Source organism: Rhinichthys klamathensis, unplaced genomic scaffold, assembly GCF_029890125.1.
Source record: "Rhinichthys klamathensis goyatoka isolate OS25496 unplaced genomic scaffold, OSU_Roscu_1.1 h1tg000018l_1, whole genome shotgun sequence".
Classification (NCBI taxonomy): domain Eukaryota; kingdom Metazoa; phylum Chordata; class Actinopteri; order Cypriniformes; family Leuciscidae; genus Rhinichthys; species Rhinichthys klamathensis.
The window spans coordinates 2957815-2977066 of record NW_026606569.1 but is presented as its reverse complement, the minus strand read 5'-3'; the positions used below and the strand labels follow the sequence as shown (position 1 = coordinate 2977066).

General features: G+C 45.2%; 1 protein-coding gene across 1 annotated transcript in view; it reads right to left on the bottom strand.

Moving 5' to 3' along the window:
* The window catches only part of LOC130070631 (NACHT, LRR and PYD domains-containing protein 12-like), a 79095-nt gene that overhangs the window by 28655 nt on the left and 31188 nt on the right, over window positions 1–19252 (bottom strand). The window contains exon 6 of the mRNA XM_056235101.1: window positions 5480–5653. Within this exon, the coding sequence (XP_056091076.1) occupies window positions 5480–5653 (174 nt within the window). The remainder of the gene's footprint in view (window positions 1–5479; window positions 5654–19252) is intronic.

The window sequence follows — 19252 nt, the reverse complement described above, 5'->3', positions numbered from 1 at the left end:
TGCAGAAGGCCCAGCTGAAGCACAGCGGAGGCTGAGGCCATGTAACCCAGCATCCTTTGAAAAGTTTTCCGAGGTGCGCGGGTGCCCATCTGAAAACGAGGCGGCCAGTAGCTGTACACTGCGCGCGCGCTGTGTAGACAGGCGAGCCGTCATCGTGACCGAGTTCAAATCTATTCCTAGAAAGGAAATCGATTGACTGGGTTGAAGGGAGCTCTTTGTCCAGTTGACAGAGAGGCCCAGCGTTTTCAGATGGTCGAGGAGAACTGCGCGGTGCGACAGAAGCTCCGTCTGTGATTGGGCCAAAATCAGCCAGTCGTCCAGATAATTCAGAATGCGCAGCCCCTGGCTCCGCAGGGGGGCGAGCGCCGTATCCATGCACTTCGTGAATGTGCGGGGCGCCAGGGATAAGCCGAACGGGAGAATGGCGTATTGATAAACATGACCCTCGAAGGCGAAACGTAAGAATGGCCTGTGACGGGGATTTATCTGGATCTGAAAATAGGCGTCTTTCAGGTCTAGAGAGATGAACCAGTCCCCCTGGCGCACCTGCGCGAGGAGTTTCCTGGTAGTGAGCATCTTGAACGGTCTCTTCATGAGCACTTTGTTCAAAGACCTGAGATCTAAAATCGGTCTGAGGCCGCCGTCTTTCTTGGGAACCAGAAAATAACGGCCGTAAAACCCCGACTCGGTCATAGATGGTGGGACTCTCTCTATGGCTCCCTTTTGCAACAGCGTCGCAATTTCTGAGCGGAGCATGCCGGCGGCCAGCGGGCTGACAGTAGATTCGAGCCGCGCGCGCGCACGAGTCGGGCGGCGGCGAAACTGTAACAGATAGCCGTTCTTTATAATGCTTAGCACCCACGGGGAAATGCCTGGAATGGCTTCCCACGCTTTGGAGCATGCGGCTAGTGGCCGAATGGCTATATCGCCCTGATTGCTGCACATAGCGGGCTGGACACAGTGTGTGGGCGCGCTTTGAATGTGTATGGCAACGGGATTTGCACTCAGAGAGGAGTCTATGGGCCGTGAGACAGAGCGAGCAGAGAGGGGACACGCGCACAAGCTCGTGGGCGTGTTTATGTTCTCTGATATTAGAGCGGGCTGTGCCCGTTTCATGTGATGGGGCTCTGATAGAGACACGGGATATGTTATGCTTGTGTGTATGGGAGAGCACATGATTGTGGGCACATTTTCTACACAACTGGCAAATTTTCTCTTTTTGAGATTTCTCTGGGTAGCCGTAAAAACGGCTTTTTGTCGCTCGCAAGCGGGCTGGGACACCGGCTTGTTTGTGGCGGTCAACACTACAGCAGTCGGCGAAATAACGGGGACTGGCAGAGGGCGAAGCTTTGACGGCGGTCCGGCCGCAGCGGGAGAGCACCGTCGTTTTCTTGACTTTGCTAGGCAGACTTCTGATGATCAGGCTTCAGCGTGATCTTAGGTCGCGGGCCTCGTGGGGGCGGCGGTCTGCGGCGGCTGTCAGAGCGAGAGCGAGGGCGGCTGCCCTGTCTGCGCTGGGCTGTTTGAGTCTGCGGAGGGGGGCGCTGTGGTGGAGCTCTGGCGGGAGGCTCGCGAGAGCGGCCCGCGGAAGAGCTAGCGCGGCGGGGCAGAAACAAATTCATCGCCTGAGTTGCTTTCTGGACCTCGGAAAAGCGATCGACGATTCCCGTGACAGCAGATCCAAAAAGGCCCGTCGGGGAGAGGGGCGCGTTAAGAAACGCGGCGCGCTCAGAGTCTCCCATGTCGGCGAGCGTGAGCCATAAGTGTCTCTCGGCTACACAAAGGCTGGCCATGCATCTCCCCAGAGCTTGTGCGGCGGCTTTAGTGGCGCGAAGGGCGAGGTCCGTAGCACTTCTCAGATCCGTGACAGCGGGGGAGGGGTTTTTACCGCTTTCGGCCCACTCACGGAGAATATCGCTCTGTAATACTTGGAGGACAGACATAGAATGTAGCGCTGCGGCGGCCTGACCGGCGGCGGCGCGAGCATGAAAGCTCGAGGTCACTCTGCAGGCTTTCGAAGGAAGCGTGGGGGAAGAGCGCCATCTAGCAGAGGGCGGGCAGAGGTGTGCGGCGACCAAGTCCTCAACGGGCGGCATGGCTGAATAACCTTTTTCGGCGGCTCCGTCCACCGAGCGCAGCGAGGCGGAAATATCGGAGCGGTTTCTAGCCGAGAGCGGGGCATTCCAGGACTTCGTCAGCTCTGTGTGAAGTTCAGGCAGGAATGGGGCGGCCCGGTTGCACGCGGGGGTCGAGAGCCGGTGAAAAAAGCTGCCGTCCATCCGGTTCGGGGCCTGCTCGGGTGGATGAGACCACTCGAGACCGAGGCGTTCGACGGCCTGTGAGAGGAGGCGCATTAGTTCCTCCTCTATCCCGGCGCGGGTCCCCGCCGACTCTCTCGTGGATCCGAGAGATGACCATTCTTCACTGTCTGATGCGAGCAGTGAACAGGAATCCTTCTCCTCCGCGGCGTCATCGGAAGCGACAGAGCGGCCACTCGGCGGCAACTGTATGTCCGGCAGGGGCGGGGAGGGAGAGCGGGAAGCGGGAGGCGGCGGCGGCGGCCCGCATGGTTCCGCAGGGGGCTCCGGCGGCCTCTGGGAGCGGCGTTTCTTCTTACGCGGCGAAGAGGGAGGCGGCGCGGGAGCGGATTTTGCTGCCAGAAGTCGTGCCCGCAGGGACGACAACGGCAGGCTCTCACAGAAGTCGCATCCTCCATCCGCGAGGGCGAGTTCTGCGTGCTCGAGTCCCAGGCAGAGAGCGCAGATGACGTGGCGGTCTCCGTCCTCGAGACGAGCGCGGCAAGAGCCGCAGGAAAAACGAGACATCTTTAAAAAGACGCTCGGCTCTTTTAGATATATAGAGAAGGATACAGTCGTCGGATGGCGCTAGCTTGCAGGGCGGCTGAAGGTGGCGAAGACGGCCGGCTTCTTCAGGGTCCGGGAGCTCGCTAGAATGATGCCTTCTCGACGGCGACGGCTTTCTCAGGACAGCAGAAGCGTGCAGCTTGCTGAAGATGAAATGAATCAACATATAAGCCTGGGAGAGACTGTTATATACACCATAGCCACGCCCATTCTGGCGGGCCATGACGCAATGAGCGCGCGGGCGCCTCTCATTGGAAGCGGGTTCAGCCCCGCTCTCCCATAGGCTTAAGCAGTTCTCTCTGAGCGAACCAATGAGCTGCTAGCTAGCCTGCTCTAGGTCTACCGCAGAGGAACTGCGTTGTTCAATGGATACAAATTATGAAATAATTTTTTGGCTTCAATATCTCAGCAAAGATGAATCTTTCCCGCAGCGTAAGCTAGCTTACGCAATACGAGAGAACCTCTCGTAAGAGAACAGCACTTCCAAAATGCTACACATGCTAGCAGTGAATAGCTACATGCTAATAGCGATTAGTTACGTGTTAAATCATAACTAGAACATGCTAAGAACTCTATAAAAACAACATGAATAAGCCATGTTTCAGCTCCACAACATCGTACAGACATGGTTGTTGGCTCGTATGCAATTATGTACCACACTCTAGCAACCGAGCGGCGAGTTTTGCCACTGCAAGCACCACTTCACATTTTATTCTGGAAATGTACATTCTAGTTGAATGAACGAAATGACTCGAAAAAAGATTCGTTCATTTTGATGAACGAGTTCGAACAGGAGAGTCACGAACGTGCATCACAGAACAGAGCAAGGCGAGCATTTGTGCTTTTAAGACGTAAACTTTTGTATTTATTTTTGAAATGACCGATCGTTTCGCTAGATAAGACCCTTATGCATCGTCTGGTGTCGTTTAAAGCCCTTTGAAGCGGCACTGAAACTGTCTTTTGGACCTTGAACCGTTTGGGTCCCACTGAAGTCCATTATATGGAGAAAAATCCTGGAATGTTTTCATCAAAAACATTAATTTCTTTTCAACTGAAGAAAGAAAGACATGGACATCTTGGATTTTTCATACATCAATGGAAGGCTTATTTCTTCAGTGTTCAGCTGATGTATAAATCTAAATTTCAAAAAATTGACCCATGCGACTGGTTTTATGGACCAGGGTCACATTTAGGTTTCACTGAGCTACAAAGAAAGATATGGCTGGCTGGTCTAACATCTGCCAAAAAGATAATTGCGCAAAGATGGCTCCCTCACAATATTCAGTTTCATGATATAGTAATGTTAAAACGTTCAATGGCTAGAATAAATAAAGCTAGAGCCTCCAGCCTTGAGGTATGGAAAGCTGCTGCTGCAGTGAACTGACAGGAAAGCTTCTAGATGGAAGAATTTAATTTGAGGTACAATTTGAACATGTAAACCTCTGATTATCTGTGTGTTTCTCATATTGCTCATATCAGCTGTATCTGTGTTTTGTATTTATGCATCTATTTTTTATATATATTTTATTTTAGGTAATTTGTTTTGATTGCAATTTTACTACAAGGATCAGTAGATTGGACTGCTGGGGGGTTCAGGGGGTCAATTTTTGTTCTGTGTATTGTGAAAAACCTTTGGGTAATCTTATCTATGAAAAATCAATAAATGAATCCCCACAAAAATAGTTAATTTATTATATAAGCATTTATTAACACACTAAGTAACTATTATTATATGTCTGAATAATAAGATGTATGAATGTACATTTAAATAGTATATTAATCATTTACTTACACTTTCTAAGTAATCTAATGAACCACTGACAACTCTTAAATAACTGGTTTATAAATAATGCAATACTTCATTTAGAAATGATAAATTGAGTATTAATAAAGTATGAAAATACAATTATTAAACACATTATAGATATGCTTTTAAATCGAGAATAAAGCAATTATAGCTGTATTTATAAACTGCTTATTAATGTATATTAATGCTTTATAAATTATGAATTAACTGATTACTAATGCTTAACTAATGATTAATAGCGTGCAGTTATTATAAAGTGTTACCCACTTATAGTATTGTTATTGTTATATGTATTGTAAGTATAGTGAAGTTGTACTTGAGGCATTAAGGGCAGAGGGGAGAAAAGCAGAGCTGTGGGTTTTATATATACAAGATGTTGTATCTGCACAAAATGCCAATAAATATATTTATTAATAAATATATTTTGAAATAAGAAAAGTCGGATATGTGCACATATGTCACACCACTGGACCTCACCTAACACAGTCCCTTCTTCAGACATACTACATAAGTTCCAAAACTATTTTACTGATGAAATCGCAGGGGAGCGCTGACATTACATTTCTGTGCACTTGTATGAGCACTGTGTGTTCTGTTTGTGCGTTTTTATGGGAGAGCGGGATAAGGTGAATACAAATTTATTTTGTAGGAAAATCATGGCAATGGTTTGTGATTAATATCCTGTTTGTTATATTTTCTTTGTCTTTGTGGGTTTTGGTTCTTTTGCTGTTGTAGGCTGTCAACCTCTGAAATAACTGAAATCATTTTGCAAAGTGATATGTTAATCAACTCTTCATGCTCTACATACTTGAGTTTATCCAGTCTGTAGTTTGGATCGTTGAGTTTATCAGAGAGCAGCTTGACTCCTGAATCTCCAGGGTGGTTGTAGCTCAGATCCAGCTCTCTCAGGTGTGACGGGTTTGAACTCAGAGCTGAAGACACATAACCACAGCCTTCCTCTGTCACCATACAGCCAGACAATCTACAAAGACATACAGCAACAGTCCACATGACATTAGTTTGGCAATCAGATGTTACTATCATACACTGACCTTGGTTCCAATTCCTAAAAGAAGAATAAGCCTAAGTTGATTGTAGAGACCATTGGTGGCAATTGTTCTACAATCAACTTACAATGCTTTTAGGAAACTCAGCCCAGTGCAGTTTGTATTTGCAGCTGTTATTTTCTATAGATTCAGTCACAAATGTGTCTGTGGAAATGTACCAGCATAAAAATATTACTTTTCTAAATGTAGTTTAGTCGTCAGACACATTTATACATATTTGCATTATATAAATTGTTACTTGAACATTTATACCTATTTCAGACACTCCCAAAACTGATGAAATTATTAGAGGAATTTGGTTCCATTTCGGGTTATACAATTAATATCAATAAAACTCAAATATTAAAATTTAAATATGACCCACCAGCCTCAATTAAGACCAAGTACAATTGGAAATGGGAGGCTGATTCGATTAAATATTTGGGTGTTTTATTACCTAGGGACTTCTCAAAATTGTACGACATCAATTGTGGCCCATTAAATTCAAAGATAAAATCTGATATACAAAGATGGAATGTTATTCCCTTCTTAAGTTTAAGTTCCCGGATAGAGTCAATCAGAATGAATATTCTTCCATGGATGTTATACCTTTTTCAATGTCTGCCAGTCAAAATACCACCTAAGCAGTTCTTAGAATGGGACAGATTAATAGCGAGGTATTTGTGGCAAGGGAAAAGGGCCAGAATTAAATTTAAGACACTGCAACTAAGAAAAGAGAAGGGTGGAATGGGCCTTCCTTGCCTACAGGATTACTACCACGCAGCCCAACTGAGACCTTTAGACCGTGTGTCTACCAAAGCATTTTTTCACGCAGCTGGCGTATATTTCCAATTGTTTTCAATGGGAGCGCCATGTTTTTTAAACGCCATGAGCGTAACGAGGCGCTGAGCGTTTTTTTTCACGCTGAAGCGCTGAGCGCGCGGCGTTTTTACTGGTCGCCGAAGAGTTGAAAAATGTTCAACTTTGGGTAAAACGCAGCTCTCATCACGGTCACGTTTTACCCAGCCGTCCAATCACAGTGGAGGAGGGGCGGGACAAATACCACACCGACCAACTGTCACAACATTCTTTCTGTACAACGACATCAACCAGCAGAGCTAACCGAACAAAATGGATGAAAAATAATTTTTTAGTATGAAACAAATTATCTGCGAAATCAGTTACAAGTAAACTGTGCTGCGGATATTCTGTATCATAGCAACGAATTGTCTCAACTGAAAAAACACTGCTCTGCCAAAATGCTCTCAAGCGCCCACAGCTAGGCGTTTTCAGCAGAGCGTCTAGCATTTTCAGCTGGCTAAAAACGCTTTGGTGGACACACGGCCTTAGTCTGCCTGTGTTCACCAACTTACACTGCAGCATGGAAAGATATAGAAAGTACGATGTTAAACGAAATTCCAATGACAGCCCTACTAAGTGATAACAAATTACTAGAAGAACAGGAAATCCCAGACGATTCTATAATGGGTAGCTCTCTGAAGTCCTGGCAGGCAATAGTTAAAATTTGCAGATTAGGAGAAGCATCCAAAAATATGGTGATAAAAGAAAATAAAATATAAAAATATAAACACGATAGAGCAATAAAAAATATAAAAGCGATAGAGCAAAGCACGGAGCAGTAAGCAAGAGCGTCCGAACAGTAGCTGAGCAGGAAGTGAATCTCTTTTTATTTGGAAGAGCAAATACCCATCACATACATTAATTACAACTTTGGTCGTTCAACTACATATGTAAGGGTGGATTCAGAAAGTTTAAATGAGATTGTCCATATTGCCCTTCTGAAATTTTCTTTTACATACTACTACTTATTCAGTTGGGAACAATAACAAAGCATAACAGAATCGGGTAGCGCACCACTTCAGGTAATGAAAACATCACATAAAAAGAGGGTAGGTCTACACAAAGCACAAGTACATTCAAATGAAATCAGATCTAATTGGTTTTACGTACTCAGTTCATTTGGTCCAAATCATGTAAAACTTTTCTTTTTCAACTTTAAGGGAAAAGGATATCTTTTCCATACTATAAATCTCATAGACAATTTCAATCCATTCATCAATGGTGGGTGGGTCTACTTTTAACCCTTTCCTCGTAACAGATTTCTTACTGGCTGCCAATAATATCGCCAGCAGTTCCCTTTCGAAGGGAACTCAACAATACGTCATCGACGTTATGGGGGAACGCCTCAGGCGTGACAGGTGTCTGAAATCAAATATCAACTCACAGCAATCATGTTGACCGGCGACAGCCCGTGCATCATCAGCTCGAATGATGAGCGCGTCAATCTGGATGTATAAAAAGGGCGCCTTGAAACCGTGACAACATCCTTTCGTCTTCAGGGACTGTTTGTCTGTTTGAAAATTAAATCAACGTTCAAGATGAAGCGTACAGAGAAGCGGCGTAATACCTTCCGCAAGTGTGCTGACCCGTGTCCTAGATATTTGACACCGGAAGATTCACACGATCTGTGCGTGTTTTGCCTGGGGGAAGAGCATGCGCGGGAAGCTCTCGAGGGAGCTTTCTGCGCGAACTGTGAGAGGTTTACGATCAAAACTCTCCGCTCTCGTCTGTCCCACTTCTCGAGGGAAGTGGCGCGGCATCTGAACCCCGCGGTTCCGGTCCCGCTCGGGCTGAGGCTCAGCGGCGGTTGAGCTCGTGGGGTTCTCAGATGGAGCTGGCAGATCATCTGGAGAGGGGTGTTAACCTCTCGGATGATCTGCCAGCTGATGAGGGTGAGTTACAGGTCGATGTTGAGGAAGTTCTTTCTCTCTCTGATGGATCTGTAACTGGTTCTCTTCGGGCCGGCCAGGAGGTGGGTGTTGATGATGTTAGTTTGGTTGAGACCGAACCATCTCAGCCCTCCTGCCCAGTGTACGCTGAGCTGGTGGATGTTATGGGGCGCGCCACCGACAGATTGCAGCTGCAGTGGAGGCGCGTCCGGGAGGAACCTGTTCGTGGTATTTTGGACGATCGGTTCCTCCCCACCCGTAAGCCACCGGCTCGGACGAGCCTTCCATTCCTTCCCGATCTCCACTCTGAGATCGAGAAGGCATGGAAGAACCCGTTCTCCGCGCGTCTCTATCTACATCAGCGAGCTAGTTTCGCTGCTGTGGAGGGAGCCGCGGAGCACGGGTATGTGTCGATGCCGCCAGTGGACGAGACGTTGGCTAACTATCTCGCCTCTGGTCGTTCGTCTTCACTAGAAGCTCCGACCCTGCCATCCAAGCCGCTCAGGACAACTTCGCGCTTGAATGGCAGAGCGTACACGGCAGCAGGTCAGGCGGGTGCGGTTCTGCACACCCTCGCGGTCCTTCAGGCCTACCAAGCCGACCTGCTGCGGGACCTCGATCAGGGGGCCGGCCTGTCCCCTGACGCGGTCGCGGAGCTGCGCCGCACCACGGATTTGACTCTCCGGGCCACCAAGCAGTCTGCGGTTTCCATCGGTCGTGCGATGGCTGCTATGGTGGCCACGGAGAGGCATCTGTGGCTCAACCAGGCTGACATCGGGGAGAAAGAAAAAACTTTTCTCCTCGATTCACCGGTTTCGCCTTCCGAGCTTTTCGGACCTTCTGTCGAGACAGTGGTCGATAAGTTCAGGGAGGTGAGGGCGCGCTCTGCGGCGTTTAAGAGCTGCATACCGCGGAGGTCCTCGGCCCAGCCCAGGCAGGCGGGAGGGCCTGGTCCGTCGTGGTCTGAGGATCACAGACGGACCCAGAAGGCCAGTGTCGCTTCCCGTGCACCCCCTCCTCCTAGCAGGGGGAGCAGGGCGCGCAGGAGGCGTAACTCCCGCGGGAGGCAGGATCTCAGGGAGGTGATCCAGAGTAAGCGTTCTCAGACTGAACGTTAGACATCACCTTCCTGGATCTTGTCTCCTAACCACCATCGCTCCCAGGCTCCTCCTACATCAGGCCTGGGGCGGGGCCCATGATGAGTTCAAGAATTCTCTGATGGCCCGCTTCAGCTTGGTTGTTAGGAGCGCCTTGGCTTGTGAAACAGTAGAATTCAGGTTTCTGAGTTCCTGTGTCCTGGTGTGCTTCATTTCGCACGTTGCAGGTTTTATGTTGAGTGAAAATGTTTTTTCTGCGCAAATAACATTTTTCTCTTCTTTTTCAGAACTCGTCTCCTGTACAGAGCCGGGGACATGTTGGTAAGCAAAGGTAATGTATTGTAAGGTGAGCTGAGCTCCCACATGTTGTGGTCGCCAGGTTACAGGCCTCACCAGGCCTTTCAGGCTATGAGCTTCCATATGTCAGGTCACAGGCCTTATCCAGCCTTCCTGAATATGAGCTCCCACATACTGTAGTTATTAGGTTATTTTTTTTTATTTTTTATTATTTATTTATCGGGGACAACACACAAAATACATTAATCTTGCGAAAAGATGTTTTGTGCCAGAGTTAGCCGAAGCTAATTTTCATCCGCAGTCCCCGGGCAGGTGCACACAATTTTTAAAACATTACATTACAAAACCACTATCAATAGTAAAAATAATGACAAATAGGCTACACATAATATTAGTCAACGAAAATCATATAAAAACAAACAGATGTTCAAAATGAGAGAACATATTCAAAAGACAATCTCTACCCATAATATACATTAAATGTGCTGATGCTGACACAGCTGGTTCTCAAGGATGTATTTCTTTAAGTGTTGAGAAAAATGGTTCAGATCTATAGACATCTTTAAACTGTTAGGGAGTTGATTCCATTGTTTAATGATTTTAAATGAATAAGCTGTCTGTGCAAAGGCGGAGGATCTTTTCGGGATGGCAAGATTTCTGTGAACAGTGGATCGGGATGTTCGGTTCGTTTGTTCCGAATAAAGTTTTATGAATTTTTTCATCGAGGGAGGAGCTAGATTATTAATAATTTTAAAAACAGTTCTCAAATTTGTAAATTGAATTAGGGAATCAAAACTTAATACTTTGTATTTACGTAAAATAGTGCAATGATGATAGCGAGGGGCTTTTCTGTCAAGCACCTTTAACGCCTGATTATAGACTGATCTGAGCGGTTTAAGTGTAGTCTCGTTGGCCTGAGACCAACAGGACAAACAATAGGTGATGTGTGAAGAAATCATGGCATTAAAATACATGAAAGATGCCTCAATTGTCAAACTATTCCTAATATGCTTAAAAATAGAAATATTATATTTAATGGAGTTAGACAGTTTTTTAGTATGTTTTTTAAAACTTAACGTTTGATCTAGATGGACACCTAGATATTTAGTCTCTGTCACGATAGTAATTTTTTGCCCATTGAAATAGATGTTAGGCATATCTTTTACTTTGTTTGACTTAACGAAGAACATTCCAACAGTTTTTTTAGTATTTAATGTTAAGCAAGAAGTTTTTAGCCAATTACTTATTTTGTCCATAGCTGAGGACAATTTAGTGGCTACTTGCTCCATATCCCTCCCATGTGTGTAGATGACAGCATCATCTGCATACATGATGATGTCTACGCCCTTGCACACAGCCGGGAGATCATTTATGTAAATACTGAACAACAAGGGTCCCAGAATTGATCCTTGCGGGACCCCTGTTGTGCTGGGCTTCAGAGTGGACAATACATTTTTTACCCTCACACATTGCATCCGATTTGCAAGATATGATTGTATCCAATGCAATGTCTCTATAGACAGATTATACTTAGAAATCTTAGACAGGAGGACACTGTGGTTCACCGTGTCAAATGCCTTTCGTAAGTCCAAAAACACGGCACCCACCGTGCCCCCTCCGTCCAAGCTGACCTTTATATTCTCCATCAGATAGCAGCAGGCTGCGTCGGTGGAATGATTACGTCTAAAGCCGAACTGCATTGGGTGTAACAAATTATTACGGTCGAAATGATCGGTTAGCTGCTCTATAATGGCTTTCTTGAGAATTTTAGATACTACAGGCATTATGCTAATAGGCCTGTAGTTGCTCATTTCATTTTTACATCCAGATTTGTATATTGGGATTATAACTGCAGTTTTAAAGACACTGGGAAAGATACTCTCATCAATAGATTTATTCACGATATATGTTATAACTGGAGTTAAAATCTCCCTATGTTTTTTAATGAAAGAGCTATCAATTCCCCAAAAGTCTTTTGCTTTTGAATTTGATAAGGATTGTATTATTTTATCTGTTTTAGAGCCATCAATGCTTTTAAAACATAAAGCTTCATGATCGTTAACAGGTGGCTGAGGCAATAAACTAAAATGAAACAATCCAGAGGCATGTTGAATAATTTCATTCACTGAGTCAATAAAATAATCATTAAAATGGTTTGAAACTGTTAGTCCATCCTTGTGGTTTTTATCATTTATTTTCAGCTCTATTATTCCGCTCTTAGTTTGCGCCTTTCCAGTTAATTTATCTATAGCTCGCCAACATTCTTTAGAATTGCCCTTAGCTTGTTTAATTATATTCAGATAAAACATTGCTTTTGCTTGTCTTAGCTGTTGAGTGACTTTATTTCGAAGTCCCTTATAGATCAGGCGATCAGTTATAAGACCCGTTTTATATGACTTTCTTAATGCTGAATCTCGAGTTCTCATTAATTTCCATAGATTATCATTTAACCACGGTAACGGAATTTTGCCTTTAGGTTTTACCTTTTTTTCTTTAGAATACTTAAGAACAAGCTGTTGGAACATCTTTATCAACTCACTAGAGGCTGTATTACTATCTTTATCATTTATCATTTCAAACCAGTTTATCTTTCTGATTTCATTATCAAACCTCTCAATATCTTTCCTGGGGATACAAAGTACAGAATCAAAATCAACCTTATTTAAATTTCGGTATCGCATTTTTGACAATTTCCTTGAAACTAGTGTTAAATTATGATCCGAAAGACCTGTTATCAAATTATAAACTTTACCAATACGGTCAGCTTTGTTAGTAAAAACTAGATCGATAAGTGTTTGAGATGTTTTAGTAATCCGAGTTGCTTTTTTTATAATTTGTGTAAAATTAAATTTTTGAGTAATCTCTTTTAGTTTTTTCCTCCCATTTTTATCGATCCAATTTATCTTAAAATCTCCCATAAGAAGTATTTCTTTCGCATCACACTTTTTAAGAATGTCCGTTAGGTGATTAAAAAATAAATTATTTGATGCCGGAGGCCTATACAAAGCAAGAACAGCAAATGACATTTCCGGAGACAGCTTAATTTTTATCCCCACACATTCCAAAACATCGCCCACTGATTCCATGTGTACACATTGATAACTGTCCTTAACATATATCATTACTCCGCCCCCTTTGCCATGACCACGGTCACGCCTGTAAATGTTATAGCCTGGAATATGAACAACGGTATTTGAAATGGTGGATTTTAGCCAAGTCTCCGAGAGACACAAAAAGTCAAGGTTGGACTGTGTTAGCAACTGTTCCAGTTGTTCAATTTTCGATACAGCGCTTCTTATGTTGAGGTGTCCCCCAAATACACCTTTGGGTTTGACTTTTGGGTCCCAGAGTACTTTGGCGTGGTTAACAGTCTGAAATAGTCTGTATCTCTGTTGTTTAGTGTCAGCGTTTGAGTGACACGGTATGGATAGATGAGACGAATACCCCAAATCACATGCCGTTCCAGCTTTCTCCACAGTGGCATTTTGTTTGTTTACCTCGGAATCCGGACAAGATTTTTCTGTGCATGGTGTCTGTGCTAAAGCACCTGACAAGTTCTTTTTACACAATGTCTCAATACCATCTGGGGACAGTGTTGACGGCATGCAACTTTGTCCATTTGTTTGTGTGTGCTCGTCAGAGTAATTCACTTCGAACGTGACTGCAGGTCCACACATGGGCAAAACGCCGTTTACTCCCGTTAGTTCTTCCACGCCACCAGTCCCGGGGTTTGTATGTAGGCCTATATCCCCACCTGTGATCGTGACTACAAATCCACTCAAGGGTAAGACGCCATTTACACCCGGTTGTTCTCCCCCACCTCCGACAGGACCGGGGTTTAGATGTATATCCCCACACAATAAAAGTAAAATGCATAGCATGGTTGAAACAGCTGATCCCCGGCCCCAAACAGGCCCCACCCGGCCTTCCTGATATGAGCTCCCACATACTGTGGTCGTCAGGTTACAGGCCTCACCGGCCTTCCTGGTTATGAGCTCCCACATACTGGGTTTCAGGTTACAGGCCTTACTAGGCCTTCCTGAATATGAGCTCCCACACACGGTGGTCGCCAGGTTACAGGCCTCGCCAGGCCTTCCTGGTTATGAGCTCCCACATACTGTGGTCGCCAGGTTACAGGCCTCACCCGGCCTTCCTGATAAGAGCTCCCACATACTGTGGTAGCCAGGTTACAGGCCTCACCCGGCCTTCCTGGTTATGAGCTCCCAAATACTGGGTTTCAGGTTATAGGCCTTACCAGCCTTCCTGATGAGAGCTCCCACATACTGTGGTCGCCAGGTTACAGGCCTCACCCGGCCTTCCTGGTTATGAGCTCCCAAATACTGGGTTTCAGGTTACAGGCCTCACCCGGCCTTCCTGATATGAGCTCCCACCTACTGTGCTCGCCAGGTTACAGGCCTCACCCGGCCTTCCTGGTTATGAGCTCCCACATGCTGTGGTTGTCAGGTGTCAGGCCTCACCGGCCTTCCTGATATGAGCTCCCATATACTGGGTATCAGGTTACAGGCCTCACCGGTCTTCCTGATATGAGCTCCCACATACTGTGGTCGCCAGGTTACAGGCCTCGCCCGGCCTTCCTGGTTATGAGCTCCCACATGCTGTGGTCGCCAGGTTACAGGCCTCACCCGGCCTGCCTGATAAGAGCTCCCACATACTGTGGTAGCCAGGTTACAGGCCTCACCGGCCTTCTTGGTTATGAGCTCCCACATTCAGTGGTCACCAGGCTTCAGGCCTCCTCGGCCTTCCTGGTTATGAGTTGTCACATGTCAGGTTTCAGGCCTCACTAGGCCTTCCTGAATGTGAACTCCCACTCACTGTGGTCGCTAGGGTGTGGTTGTGAGCTTTCACCTTCCAGGTTGTAGGCCTCATTAGGCCTTCCTGAATGTGAGCTCCCACACATTTTTCTATTAGGTTACAGGCCTCATCTGGCCTTCCTGATTATGTTAAAACCATACTTATGGTAAGTCACACGACGGAACGTCTTGTGTACTTTCTAAAATCCATTTTTATGGTAAGGGTCATGCGCTGTATGCTTCGGTCCCTTCCTATGTGGCCCAGACCCAGGTCTTTCACCACGGGTCCCACTCTAGATGCGTCCTGTCGTCAAAGTTTGCTACGACAGACGCCTTTTTCTGATCCAGGCCTTCCTGGATTCGGAATTACTAAGTACACGCACTTTTGTTTCATGTACTTTCTAAAATCCATATTTATGGCCTTTCTGAAAGTAGCCCCCACATGGTGTGGTTGTCAGGTTACAGGCCTTGTCAGGCCTTCCTGATATGAGCTCCTTCCTTCTATGGTTGTCAGGTTACAGGCCTCGCCGGCCTTCCTGGTTTTGAGCTCCCACATTTAGTGGTCACCAGGCTTCAGGCCCCCTCGGCCTTCCTGGTTATGAGTTGTCACATGTCAGGTTTCAGGCCTCACCAGGCCTTCCTGAATGTGAACTCCCACTCACTGTGGTCGCTAGGGTGTGGTTGTGAGCTTTCACATGTCAGGTTGCAGGCCTCATCAGGCCTTCCTGAATGTGAGCTCCCACACACTTTGACTATCAGGTTATAGGCCTTATCTGGCCTTCCTGGTCATGTCAAAACCATACTTATGGTAAGTCACATGATGGAACATCTTGTGTACTTTCTAAAATCCATTTTTATGGTAAGGGTCATGCGCTGTACGCTTCAGTCCCTTTCTATGTGGCCCAGACCCAAGTCTTTCACCTCGGGTCCCACTCTAGATGCGTCCTGTCGTCAAAGTATGCTACGACAGACGCCTTTCTGGCTAACTTCTTCATTCTGATCCAGGCCTTTTCTGGATTCGGAATGGCTAAGTACATGCACTTTTGTTTCATGTACTTTCTAATGTAGCCCCCACGTGGTGTGGTTGTCAGGTTATAGGCCTTATCAGGCCTTCCTGGTTATGAGCTCCCATATTCTGGGTATCAGGTTACAGGCTTATCCGGCCTTCCTGATATGAGCTCCCACATACTGTGGTTGTCAGGTGTCAGGCCACACCGGCCTTCCTGATATGAGTTCCCATATACTGGGTATCAGGTTATAGGCCTCACCGGCCTTCCTGATATGAGCTCCCACATACTGTGGTCGCCAGGTTACAGGCCTCACCCGGCCTTCCTGGTTATGAGCTCCCACATGCTGTGGTCGCCAGGTTACAGGCCTCACCGGCCTTTCCTGATGTGAGCTCTCAGGTACTGGAGCTCCCCACATAGAGGGTAATCAGGTCTTTGGCCTCAGCAGACCTTCCTGGTTTTTGATCCCTCTCTTACAGTACTTCCTCAGTGTTCAGGAGGAGCACTGGGTAGACCCATGGATTGAGTGGACGACTTCCGTCTTTTCTTGAGGTTGAGTTACACTCTCCGGGTAATCCCGTCTCTGTGATCCGGAACTGAATGATTTCTGCCAGCTTTGCAGGCCTTCAGTTTTGGATGCCTTTTCCAAGGCAGTTTCCAGAGGCTCTGTCTCGGACAGACAGGCAATGGCCAGACTGTGCGTCTTAGTATAGATCACCAGGCCAGCCTGGTGGCATGTCAGGAGGCATGCTCTCCTGAATAGTGACTGGCTGGGAATCCCTTGAGTCCCCTAGCCACACTCCCTAGAAGGGACCCCTTCTATTAGGAAGTTGTGGTCCTAAGCCTTTGAGCTGGCCCAGATATACCTCCCATGAACTATGTTCTGGCAGTTTCTCGGTTCATTAGCTTGGGCTATGACCGGTAGGGAGTGCTGTCACTGACAGCCCAACGTGACCTAGGGTGAGTGGTTTTAGTGTCCTTTGTATTACTGGTTCTGACAGTTGTCACTGCCATTGGGCATGCACTCCCCTCAGTATGGCGGCGTGGGTATTTCGTTCCCCATAACGTCGATGACGTATTGTTGAGTTCCCTTCGAAAGGGAACGTCTCAGGTTATGACTGTAACCTATGTTCCCTGAGAACAGGGAACGAGACAATACGTCTCCCTGCCATACCTCGGGGCCTGCCTGCAACAGTCCGTTTAGACGATAGGATGTTGTCACGGTTTCAAGGCGCCCTTTTTATACATCCAGATTGACGCGCTCATCATTCGAGCTGATGATGCACGGGCTGTCGCCGGTCAACATGATTGCTGTGAGTTGATATTTGATTTCAGACACCTGTCACGCCTGAGGCGTTCCCCATAACGTCGATGACGTATTGTCTCGTTCCCTGTTCTCAGGGAACATAGGTTACAGTCGTAACCTGAGACGTTTTTTATCATTGATGTTCCATGTTTCATACCCTAGATTGCCCAAATATACAGTTTCACATTTAATGGAATGTTTACATTAAATACATTGTTTATATGTTTGTGGATCCAGTAATCCAGTATCCTCTTCCCAGTAAGGTCTTATTTTCTGGCAGTCCCAAAAAATATGGAACTGGTTGGCTCCATTAGATCCACAAAGTCTCCAACAGGCATCTCCGGTGTTTTGAACCCCTACAGAAAGATTATGGACTGGGAAAAGATGATTTTTTTAGGTACATGCAAGTAAGGCATCACTTTAATGAAAATCTTAAAGGGCTGTTAGGAACAAGTGGAACAGGATTCCTAGAAGTATTTTTTATCAATAACCAAACCCAGACCAAGCAATGAAAATTATCTCCAAACTATACAATGCTATACAATTATCTAAACAAGAAAATACAGAATACATAAAGAAGAAATGGGAAAGGGAAGTAAAAGTGATGATCACACGGGAGAGCTGGGGGAAAATATGCCAGTTACAATGGTTATCAACCGGGTCAAACACATGGCGGGAATTTTGCTGGAAAACCATTGCAAGATTTTTTATCACACCCATTCAGAAACGATACCAGGGCACCGGAGATGCCTGTTGGAGACTTTGTGGATCTAATGGAGCCAACCACTTCCATATTTTTTGGGACTTCCAGAAAATAAGACCTTACTGGGAAGAGATCCACAAACATATAAACAATGTATTTAATGTAAACATTCCATTTAAGGCGAGACACGGCAGGCAAAAACATAGTTTTTTTTTTCATTAGTCAATTTTGAGATTTTGGGATATTTGTCTTCAATAGCATGTCTTCTTTCAGACTTGTGGTAAAAAAAAGTCAGAAATACACATTTAGGTCTTTATTTTACAACACTTTGTCTGTTTGCGTCTGTAGATTTCTCATAAATTCTTCAAAAGTTGTCGTTAAGGATCAACAGGCTGCTCCGCGATCTGCACCCTGTCATCACATACACCGTTAGAAAGCTCTCTCTCTCTCCTGCACAATGCTGTCGGATCCAAATATGGTCATTTCCTTTTTATCAGCAACCAGTCGTGAATATAAAAGGGGGGATTTAACTCTAAATGCGCGATCTCATTGGCTGATGCTAAATCTTTAAAGCCTGTTTTCTCAAAATGACTTTTCTCTCATACTCTAAGTCTGAAATCTCCACTTCAGTAGCACCTGTATACACCAAACTTTCCAGTCTTGTACCTAGTTATATTATGAAGACATTTACAGAGGGATTTGTAAATATATTATTCCTAGCCTGATTTATATAACATTTTATTACAAAGAACATGGCGAAAATCATTTTAAGGCTATTGGCAGTATATTCTGATTTACAGGATAACAAAAGTAGATATCCATAAATCCCACTCTAATTTTTTTCCCCATCTAATATGTGAACACAATGAAAAAATAATTTTGAACCTGGCTTAATCCAATACACAGATTTCGTTTATTTTTATATATATATATGCAAATCAGCACATATTTAATTAGATATTGCCTCATTTGCATATTTAAACATTAAATTACAGAAAACTTGTAATACATTTATTTTCTCATCTTAATGTAGGTAATCAAAATGGGAATGTGTCATGGTGATATCTGCTAGTTAAAAAAATTACCCTATTCACCTGTAGTGTCTCGCCTTAAATGTGAAACTGTATATTTGGGCAATCTAGGGTATGAAACATGGAACATCAATGATAAAAAACTGCTGGCGATATTATTGGCAGCCAGTAAGAAATCTGTTACGAGGAAAGGGTTAAAAGTAGACCCACCCACCATTGATGAATGGATTGAAATTGTCTAGGAGATTTATAGTATGGAAAAGATATCCTTTTCCCTTAAAGGGATACTCCACTTTTTTTTGGAAATAGGCTCATTTTACAACTCCCCCAGAGTTAAACTGTTGAGTTTTACCGTTTTTGCATCCATTCAGCCGATCTCCGGTTCTGGCGGTACCACTTTTAGCATAGCTTAGCATACATCATTGGAGTGGACAAGACCATTAGCATTTCTAAAAAGAAAATGACCAAAGAGTTTCGATATTTTTCCTATTTAAAACTTGACTCTTCTGTAGTTACATCGTGCACTAAGACCG